Below are 11,230 nucleotides of genomic sequence, written 5' to 3'. Positions count from 1 at the left end.
GGAGAGAGAATGGAAAGAAAATAGAGAAAAAAATTGTACTTCCTTTCCTGTTACTTGAAATAAAAGAGGAAGGAAATGAAAATATTCTTTCTCTTTCGAAACTAAAATATGAAGAAAAATAATAAAATCATATTGAATTGTTATTCAATCCTTTTTACTTCAATAAAGAGATAGAAAAATAAAAGAGAGAGAAATGAGCAAAAACATGAAAATATCACATAGTTGTCACTATATGAAAATTCTAAGTTTATATGAATTGCATTAAAATATTTGTTTCCATGTTTTACACACAACACTATATCGTTTGGACTCTAGAAATCAATTATACACGAATGAATAAGACTAAGAAGAAATTTAAATATGCAACACCTATACATATATACACACATTATACACATGGATAGCAAATTCAAGAGTAGTTTGTTTTCAAATTTTGAAAAAAGAGATTCTACAAGTTAAATTTGATATATAATTAAAAAATAAATTATTATTTCTACCCATAAAAATTTAGAAGATTAACAAATTTATTTATAAATAAACGAAACTAACTTTGTACTCATAAAAAAAATGTTATTTTTACTTCTTTAAAATTTCAGATATTGATAAATTTAGATATGAATAAAATTAACTTTTAGATACTTTTATCACATAAAAATCATCTTTTTAATTATAAATTAATTTTACTCATTTACGATTAATTTTATCAGTATTTTAATATTTTATGATTAGAAATAATAGTTTATTCTGATAAAAAAATTAGAAACTAATTTAAATTACAGTTATATTACATATATATTAAAAATCAAACATCAACTAATCACCATATATAAAAAATAAAAAATACATGTTTAGCATTTCATAAATTTCTATTATTATACTTTTGTAAACAAATTTAATTATTAATTTATTGTAAATTTGATTATTCTACTTGATAAGTTTGATTATTTGATTAAAAAATATGTGAATTAACAAGTATAAATATACATAAATATATAGCAATTAATTTGATAATTAATTTTTAGTATACATATAATATTTTTGTAATAATTAAAATTTACTCTTCTCAATAACATTTAAAAATGGCTGAAAACTAATTTTATAATATTTTAAATGTTTAAAAATAATAAATATATATGAATGTAAAAAGTAATTTTTGAGTTCAAAAAGTCTAATTCAAGATATACATCCAATTGCTTGTGGTCTTGTGGATGTGAGGATATCCACCATGCCCGACAAAAAATTGGTACCGTTGCATGGGTCTCATTTTCACTTGCTATTTATTATTTATTAAATTAAATTTCGCTATCGTATTTGATTGTTAGGTCTATTAGTTATGAATCACAACCGTTTTTAGTTTATATAAATAAAATAAATTCAACCTACTTCAGTACTTGTTTGAATAAATAGGAAAGAATAGAGAAGATAGATTCTTGTAATTTTTTCTTTCAATTTATCTGACAAAATTTGATCTCACGTCATAAAAGACTTAAGTGAAACTAAGAAATAATTTGTGAGTGATTGTGTACTAAAAATATAAATTTTTTTTGTACATAATTATTTTTATAATGACCTACAAACATGGTAAAAAAAAAGTTAAGTTCCTCCTAAAGGTATTGGACTAAAAGGATGGAACCCAAAATAACACCTTGAGGAGTTGAATTTCTCTTCCGTGGGAACTATATTGGTGGAAGTGGATTGGTTGGATTTGGAGTGTAAATGTGTCATCTAGTTGAAAGAAAACCAAACTAAATGTCCCTTCACTAATGTCACATGTCAGAAGCTTTGGTTTAACGTGTGGGAATCAACTTCTTACCCTTTTCAGTTGACAAGACTTGAGGTGATCCCAAATACCTAAAAATATTTTGGAAAGAACAGTAAACCAAATGTCAGACTAAAACCATTGGCCAAGGGGTGTCCTCTTCATCATCGTTCTACACTATAAAAAGGACCCCAAGCCACCTCTGTAAAAAAACCTTTCCACACTTCACTTTTCACCTTCACCTTCAACCAGACTTCGCTTTTCAACTTCACCTTGAAAACCTTTTCATCTTCGATCTTTTCCTTCATCCTTCATCCTTCACTCTCACTTTTCACTTTCACCTTGATCATCTTCTTCTTCACAGACCTTGAAACCCTTTTCATCCTTTACTTTCACCTTCACCTTCATCCTTTTCTGAGAGCTTCTCTTCTCTGTAAACCATTCATGTCCACTTTAAACAAAGCTCGTTCATCATCTTGTGACATTAGTGGAGGTCTCAACACTTGTTCTCCACCTCTCTTCCTCACTATTAGTTCTTGTATTGTTTATTCGCCATTAACAGAAGTGTCTTCCTCACAAGTTTACTTATCCCTAATCTCTCACCTTAACTATTATTTTTCACTTAATCTATTTTTCACAAAATCACCCGAATCATCTGGCGACTCCACTGGGGAGGAACACTTCGACGTGATGGCTGAATCTAGCAATACTCATCCTGGGCAGAATCGACCACCTAAGCGACGCTCAATAACTCCTCGGGATCTCAACCTCAGCTTGGGATCACCTCAAGACGAGGACGGGCACAACCAAGAAGAGGAACACATGGAGGAGCAGAATCTGGGTGCGAGAGGAAAAGGAGCTCATGCCTGCGCAAATTTCTTTACACCCCATGCTGGAGGTACCACTGGCATGCACACTCATGTAACCATTCCTGCTCATGTGTACAACTATATGATAGACAACCAAACAAAGATGCAAGCTTTGATCACAGAAATAATGGCTAGAGATCAAACGAGGTATAGAACCCCCTCACCGCCTCCATTCGCGAACCAAGAGAATATGGAGGAAGATGAGAACACCCCAGTCACTCGTAGGGAGTTAGCACGTATTCTAAAGGGCAAAGGAGAAGCAAGTGAGCCCACTTGGGAGATAAGTCCACCATTCGGACATCATATCTTGGCGAAACCATACCCTAAGGGGTACCAACCACCTACCTTTCGTAAATTTGATGGTACTGAAAGTGCCAAAGAACACATCCTGTCATTTTTGGACGACCTCGGGGTGTTCAGGAACCACCAGGAGCTCAAGATCAAGGAGTTCTCAAAATCACTGACAGGAAGGGCATTCACGTGGTATTGCAAGTTGAAAGCCAGTAGCATCAACACCTGGGAGCAATTAGTAACGGAGTTCTGCAACAAGTTCCTGGAAGAGGAACCCTCCATGCACATCATGGACCTGGGGAAAGTGAAACAGAGACAAGGAGAAGGATTGGTAGCGTTCGTCAAGAGGTACAGAGATCAAGCTTTACTTTGTATAGACACTCTCCCAGAGCCACAATTGGTGTACGGGTGTATTAGAAATGTGGAAGATGGATCCCAAATCTATCTTTCTATGAGCAACATAAACACTTTCTCTGAGCTCTTAAAGAGAGCATCTGACATAACAGAGGCAATGAAGCGCAATGGAAGGAGATATAAAGAAGTTTCTCCTCTGGAAGTGTGTGTCGTTGATGGCAGGGGCAGAAGAAGTTCCTATTCTAAGGGTGTTAAGAAAAACAGTCCTCCACCCCACTACCTCTCTCCAGAGCTCAGGCCATGGTTGTCGTAAATGGATGGTTTGAGGATGGAACATTAAACCCCAGAACAGATAGAGAGCCACCAACATCTGAAGACTTGAGAGATCCAAGATATTGTATGGTGCACCGCAATAAGGGCCATGGGTTAACCGATTGTTATGTGGTGAGGACGATGTTTCATAGGCAAGTAAAGGAAGGGAAGATACTCCTAAATGGGGAACAAAACCAAGAAGGTGTAAAAAGCACTCCTTTTCCTCAACATGATGTTGGAATGATAGGCATTGAAGGAGAGGTAATGCTGACAGAGATCGTAGATGAAGCAGAAGAGATGGTTACCGTGGAGGAGTCCTTGGATGAAGACACCTTGACAAGAGGTCTTTTGAAGTCTCGAGGTTGTAGAATCATGTTCAACCAACTTGGCTTGGAACCCCACATTCAGAAAGAGGTGGCCAGAGCTCTAATAGGAGTCATTCAGAAGCATGAAAAAGGTTTTGGGGGCATCAACGCTCAGCTCACAAGATTAGCAAAGGCCCATGCAAACGCCCTAGTGTTTCGGGACCCTGACTCATTTAATGGGGAGTTCTACCATAATAAACCACTGTACGTGGAAGCAGTGGTAGAAGGCATGAAGGTCAGAAGGGCCTTGGTGGATGCTGGATCAGGAGTAAACATCATACCCACTCATATATTTCTAGAAATGGGAGGTTCTGCTGATCAGATAAGGCCTACTCAAGTCGGGCTCAATGCTTTTAATGGAGTGAGTGTGAAATCTAGAGGGTGTGTTAATGCTGTCTTGGAGGTTGGCCCCATAAAAACCAATAATAAGTTTCATGTGGTGGATGGAAGCTCTAGCTACCACATCCTACTGGGACGTCCATGGATTCATTTACATCGGTGCGTTCCTTCAAGTTGGCATCAATGCATAAAGTCTAGCTGGAGAGGGAAGGATATTAGCATCTCAGCCACTGTAACACCCTTTGATGCGGGAGAAGCACATTTAGTGGATGCGAGTTTCTATGAAGAGCTTGCGTTACCAGGGGTTAACAAAATAAGGCCTGTGCAGGAATGCACCATCGGAACACCCAGACAAAAGGCAGTATGGAAGGACACCCTGATGGAGGAAGCACCAAAAGAAAACACCAAAAAACAAGCAACAGCAATCGAAGACCTAGGGCTTCGTAAGAAAATTCTCCCAGGTGGAGGATATCGGTGGTGTATCCTATAGGAACTCGGGGGTCCAGCAGAGGAAAATTACCAGAACTCCCCTGGCCCCGACATCCTAAGTATACAAGAAAAAGAACATCTGCAAAGCAGCATAGAAAACACCCCTTTCCAACTCCAAGATGAAGCAAAGCAGAAGGAGGAAGAGTTGGAAGAGATTAATCTAGGGACTGAAGAACATCGAGGCCTTTGTTCGTGTGCAAAACTCTAGGGGAGAAGGAGAAAAGGGATTTGATAGCATTATTAACAGAGTTCAGAGATGTGTTCGCTTGGAACTATGATGAAATGCCAGGGTTAGATCCAAACCTGGTGACCCACAATTTAGCCGTGAGGAAAGGAGCAACTCCTGTCAAGCAAGCTCCTAGAAAATTCTCCAATGAAATAGAAGCTCAAGTAAAGAAAGAAATCGAAGAAATATTTCGTCAATGAAAGACAAAACTGGAAAGCGACCATGAGCAATCTTGAGTTGCTGGGAAAATTGATCAAGCCGCGTATATAAGCTGCCGAGATACATAGGAGCCAATGGTAAACGTTCTCCTCTAGATATCAAGCAGGCTAAAAGAAATACCCCATGGCTCATACACTCATCCGCCGGTCCCAAAAATACATATTTACTTAACCAATAAGCAACAAAAGCAGCTTCCCTAAGATCTGAGGAAACAGCAGGAGCAGGGACAAACTCACCATTGAGGAAATCACCAAAGAAATAACGAGACCAATTAGAGTAAGAATACTTAACAGTAATCTTCTTCTTCTTGGAATCTTGCTTGTCGCCAACCACCTCTTCTCCTCTCGAGGACTGACGAGTCTTCGGATGCTCATCCTTGGAGGAAGATTTCTTAGCCTGCCTACTCTTGGACAACTCTTTTGCATATCGACCAGCATCACTTAAACTCATTTGAAGATGTCGTGCAAGCTTAAGCAGATCAGAATCTGGGTGAAGAAGAGTGAGATCCACACTACCAAACACCGGCAGTTGAAGAAGAACCACAACATCTTCCAAAGTGGGTGAAAACTCACCCCAAGAGGTCAGAAAAGTATGAGTCTGAGAACACCACCTTTGCCAAAGTAAACTCATATCAGATCCATTTCGCTGAACACCCAAGCCTGCCAAGAGGAAATCAATTAGTGCTTCTTCAACATATAGCAACAAGGTAAAGAAATTATAAGAATCAATTATGAGGATAGATGGCAGAGAACAACCAACCTGCAGATGTGCGAATAGCCTCGGCAACACCAGCTGATTCTAATCTCCTCACAAAACTACCACCCTCCTCAAACAATACCGTGAACACCCACTTTTGCCAAACCTTATTTATGTGAGTAGCTGCCTCAGATTTAAAAGACGTCCATGGAAATTCTTGGCGCTTCAACCGAGAACAAAGTAGAGTAGGACCCACTTGATATGAAGGCTTCTCAACAAATTCACCCAAAACTCTACAATCTGAAGAATCAAAGGCGGGTTTCATAGTTTTATCCATACCTAATAACAAGCCAGAAGAAGGAGGGTCCAAAAAAGGTTTCTTCATCAGAGGAGGATCCACAAAAGTAGCCCTCTTATTTGATGGTTTCACCCAAGGTTAGGGGATAGATTCAGAAAATCCTATCGCATATTCTTCAGGAACGTCGTCCATATCATTCACAGAAGAGTCAGTACCCAAACTATTACTAGAGTCCTCTGGGTCACTATCCACTATCTCAGCAAGTTTCACACGAGGCATGGCAACAAAAGAAACAATTCCTAAAAAAAAGGGAGAAAGAAGGAGAGCAGCAACAACAAAATAGAGTGAACATCAATATCACGCAAATACCAACGACAAAAATGTTCAAAATATAAAGGAGAATATTGCAGAACATTCAAGAAATTCTGAAAAAGCCAAAGAGCATTCAAGAAAACAACCAAGGAGTTCTCAAATGAAACAAAAAAGCAAAGGTATGAAAATCATTCATCATATTTTTTACTCGATAAGGCCACTAACTCCTCATATCCTCACAATATCATATTTCATTTGGTGACATATATGAAAATATTGCAAAACATTATACGTCTATAGCTTTGAAAGAATATAAATATGGAACACTAAAAATTTGTTCTAATTGAAAAAGTTTATAAACAAATTACTTATGACTATACTATAAAAAAAAATTTAACTAAATTATTTTTATTTTTAAATATCTATTTTATAGTTGCGGATGAATATTTCTCATGATGTTTAACTCAATTTCTTTTATTTTGTGATGCCATTGGAAATATATACAAATGAGAACATGTACAAATGAGGATATAACATCCAAGTTGTAAGGTGAAAGATCTTTATCAAAGAATCCCTACAGCTAATTCCAAAATTAGCAACCCAATATACATGGGGCTGAGAGGGGTTACATGAGAACGAAGGCAGGGAACATAATAATAAGGGTTCAGAGTAACAAAGAGTACAGAACGAGTACAGAGTAACAAAAGTTCAGAACAATACAAAAAAAGTCAAATATACAATAGTAGATATTCAAGTGCCAGAATCTCATACAAGAAAATAGGAGTACGCATTATATGACAAAAAAAGGGAGCAAGACCAAAGACAAAAGCAAGAAAAGAAGAAAAAGAGTCTTACCAAATAAGAAGACAGAGTGAGAAGACAGAGCAATGTTGAATATGGGAGTGTCCTTTGTCCTAAAAAAACTCTCAAATGTTGAAAAAGACAGAGGGTTTGGATGGTAGTGCTGCTGTGTAAAAAATACCCTAACAAAAATGATGAGAAACACGCTCTCCCCTATCCTCCCAGGTGTTCTCCCCTTCTTATGTGTCTCTCCAAATCCAGGTATTCAAATTTAAAACGCGTCAAATTAAAAGGGTAAGAGTTTCTCCCCTTCCTATTTCCTTATACATTAAATTATTATATTAAATCAAATCTTTCCTCTTTTTTCATAAAAAAAAAAGAGTTTATATATATATACATACACTACTTTTAAAAATAAGTACATACATACAAATAAATTATGAATATATTCATTTACTAATCTTATTTATTTATTTATTTATTTTATTAATATTTAAAATATTTGCACAATAACATTCTTTTATTCATTTTTTTTACGAGTACATAATCATATCCAAATTATATAGACATATTTATATTTGAATATCATTTACAAATACATATCTTATTATAACAAAAAATAAATAAAAGAGGGGAGATTTGATTCTTTAGAGTTATGATATGTTAGCTTCTTAAAAAAAAAATTAATTATTATTCTTATTCTATTGAGTACAAAAAAGTTTAATGCAGCTTGAGGGAATACTTTGTACCCTCAAAGACTGCATGGGGGCTTATGATTGTGTACTAAAAATATAAACCTTTTTTGTACATAATTATTTTTATAATGACCTACAAACATGGTCAAAAAAGAGTTAAGTTCCTCCTAAAGGTATTGGGCTAAAAGGATGGAACCCAAAATAACACCTTGAGGAGTTGAATTTCTCTTCAGTGGGAACTATATTGGTGGAAGTGGATTGGTTGGATTTGGAGTGTAAATGTGTCATCTAGTTGAAAGAAAACCAAACTAGATGTCCCTTCACTAATGTCACATGTCAGGAGCTTTGGTTTAACGTGTGGGAATCAACTTCCTACCCTTTTCAGTTGACAAGACTTGAGGTGATCCCAAATACCTAAAAATATTTTGGAAAGAACAGTAAACCAAATGTCAGACTAAAATCATTGGCCAAGGGGTGTCCTCTTCATCATCGTTCTACACTATAAAAAGGACCCCAAGCCACCTCTGTAAAAAAACCTTTCCACACTTCACTTTTCACCTTCACCTTCAACCAGACTTCGCTTTTCAACTTCACCTTGAAAACCTTTTCATCTTCGATCTTTTCCTTCATCCTTCATCCTTCACTCTCACTTTTCACTTTCACCTTGATCATCTTCTTCTTCACAGACCTTGAAACCCTTTTCATCCTTTACTTTCACCTTCACCTTCATCCTTTTCTGAGAGCTTCTCTTCTCTGTAAACCATTCATGTCCACTTTAAACAAAGCTCGTTCATCCTCTTGTGATATTAGTGGAGGTCTCAACACTTGTTCTCCACCTCTCTTCCTCACTATTAGTTCTTGTATTGTTTATTCGCCATTAAAAGAAGTGTCTTCCTCACAAGTTTACTTACCCCTAATCTCTCACCTTAACTATTATTTTTCACTTAATCTATTTTTCACAAAATCACCCGAATCAGTGAGAAAAAATTATATATGGTGTAAAATTACAATTTGCAAGATCAATCGACAAATTATAGTATGGCACAACACCTTAAAATATTAGCTTGTATATTTTGCTTTTCAATAATGTCACCTTATAAATGATTACTTAATGTTGTTACTTTCTTTTTTCCCAAAAAATAGTACAATTAAGAGATTAATTGTGTATTATTTTTTTAAATAAAGGACTAGTTTGTCAATTTATTTTATGAGGATTACAACAAAAATTCCTAAGAACAAGTTTCTCCAATACAATTGTCAATGAACAATGTAAACTTTTATTCGTTTATTTTATTAATTATAAAGATAGTTATAAGATAACTTTATAAAAATTGACAATTTAATAATGACAAAGTGGAACTTACAAAGAGTTAATATTCAAAATCGTCCCTGAAAGATACCTCGTTCTCCATATGAGTCCCCGAATGATAAACTTAATCAAAATCGTTCCCGAAAGATGTCGAGCATAACCACGTTAGTCCTTCCGTCAAATCGTCCACTGAGCTGGCTAACGTCGAGTGACGTGTACCGTGAAGTGCCTGGGTGGCTAAGGTCTACGTGTACCATGGGGTTGCTGACTAGGTAAGTTCGTTTAAAGAAATCAAATCAGTCCCTCAATTTGATGAACCCTAATCCTAAATGCGATGATAAATAAGTCGCATTCTGGAATTGTTGGGTGGTTGGGAGGATGGAGACGGGAAATGGATGTCGTAGTGGTGGGGTATCTCTTCGGTCACACGAGAGTAACGGTTCCAGTGGTTCGATGCGAATGAGGAGGAAGAGTCATGAGGAAGCATGTTTCTGCGGGTTGAAGGCTATGATAAAAAAATCTGGGACAGCAGAGAACCCAGACAGATTATTCTATACATGTTCAAGGTACCGGGTACGTTGTTTTGAAAGTGTTGAAGTTTTTCCATCTTCTTCTGTGTTATTGGGTGTGATTCATTGTATTCTTGTCTGATTTTTAAATTTGCAGAAGGACAATCACTGTAATTACTTTAAGTGGGTTGATGGTGATGACTATGAAGCAGTGGTTGAAGCAGGTGCTAAGGAAGATTCCAAAACTGAAGGAGGGTGAAGGAGGCATGGAGAATAGATAACTTGGAAGCTGAAGTTAGATATTTGAAACTGTTAGTAATTTTCTTGTTTGTGATAGTTATGATTAATGTGAGCATTTGCTGTTTGATATGTATTTGTAAGTAGAAAAAATCCTGTTGAAATGTAAGAGTGTAATGATTTGGTTTGATTATATTGAATGAGAATAGACTTTTGATTAGTACTGTTTAAGGTTAACTCCCAAGTCTCAATTACTGGCATTGTGGAATATTGCAAACAAATTAATATCACTATTGCATTAAGCTATAAACAGGATAAGTAATCAAAGTAAGTAGTCAAAGTATTGTGATAAGTACCATCTAAAATACATTAAATAATACATGCTTCAATCCATGGAGATCAAACTCACAAGTTATGTACACTGCAAATTGAGTGAGTATGGGTGGTGTCTCAATCAGCTATGACTTGTAGTGGCTTTTTTTATATACTCTGCCTTTTACTTTTTCTCTCTTATTTTCATTACCACCTTTAATTTAGTCCTTTCATGACTCTCTTCACAAAAGGTTACTCCACCTGTGACTACTGAAACCACTTTCCTCTTTTGTTTCTTTTGCTCTGCAACCATAACTCTATTGCAATTTCTATGCACCCTTATTTACAAGTTTGATATTTTGATCTTCTTCTCTTCATTACCTTTCATTTCTCTTATAAGCTTTTGTACCACTACTATTCAATTCATTCATTATGTTTTGATTCCTTGGCTTAAAGAGAGTTTTACAACTTGAAAGGTTTTTATTCTTTCCAACTCTCTAACTCCAATAGAGTACTATTATAATGTTGTGTAAATTCTCTTTTTTCTCTGCTTAATGGCCTAAACTGTGCTCACTAGTGCTTTCATTTCTCTGTTTCGTCTCTGAACTTAGTTCAAGATATGCTGAATTGAATCAGAAATTCTGCTCTTTGTTGTTATTTTTGAATTATGAATGATCGGTTCTTCTATCCTTTTTCATTTTCAGGTTTCAAGAGTCGGAACTAGGATTCTCTTAGCAGAGTTTTAGGATTCTCTTAGCAGAGTCCAAGGCTTCCCCCTAGAAAATCCACAAATGCTTGTTTCAAACAGGATTCTAAACTTGCAAATAAGATCAGGGCT

General features: G+C 36.0%; 1 protein-coding gene across 1 annotated transcript; it reads right to left on the bottom strand.

Annotated features, from left to right (window-relative positions):
- Positions 1-1,512: 1,512 nt before the first annotated feature.
- On the bottom strand, positions 1,513-7,594 carry LOC148570717 (uncharacterized). The gene is made up of 3 exons (XM_088506525.1): positions 7,385-7,594; positions 5,983-6,516; positions 1,513-5,882 (listed from the first exon to the last, which is right to left on the bottom strand). The coding sequence occupies exons 2-3, from the start codon at positions 6,302-6,304 to the stop codon at positions 5,137-5,139; spliced, it is 1,068 nt and encodes a 355-aa protein (XP_088362651.1). The 5' UTR covers positions 6,305-6,516; positions 7,385-7,594; the 3' UTR covers positions 1,513-5,136.
- Between the last annotated feature and the right edge of the window lie 3,636 nt (positions 7,595-11,230).

This window comes from Arachis ipaensis, chromosome B3 (assembly GCF_059453495.1).
Source record: "Arachis ipaensis isolate K30076 ecotype BB chromosome B3, ASM5945349v1, whole genome shotgun sequence".
In the NCBI taxonomy this organism is placed as follows: domain Eukaryota; kingdom Viridiplantae; phylum Streptophyta; class Magnoliopsida; order Fabales; family Fabaceae; genus Arachis; species Arachis ipaensis.
The sequence above is the reverse complement of the archived record's forward strand: the minus strand, read 5'-3'. Positions and strand labels throughout refer to the sequence as shown.

Bases quoted from the DNA above. Each gene is read 5' to 3' on its own strand.
- LOC148570717 (XM_088506525.1), bottom strand. From the start codon at position 6,304: ATGAAGAAACCTTTTTTGGACCCTCCTTCTTCTGGCTTGTTATTAGGT. The intron at 5,883-5,982 runs GTTGGTTGTTCT...TCCTCTTGGCAG, and splicing joins GGCTATTCGCACATCTGCAG to GCTTGGGTGTTCAGCGAAAT.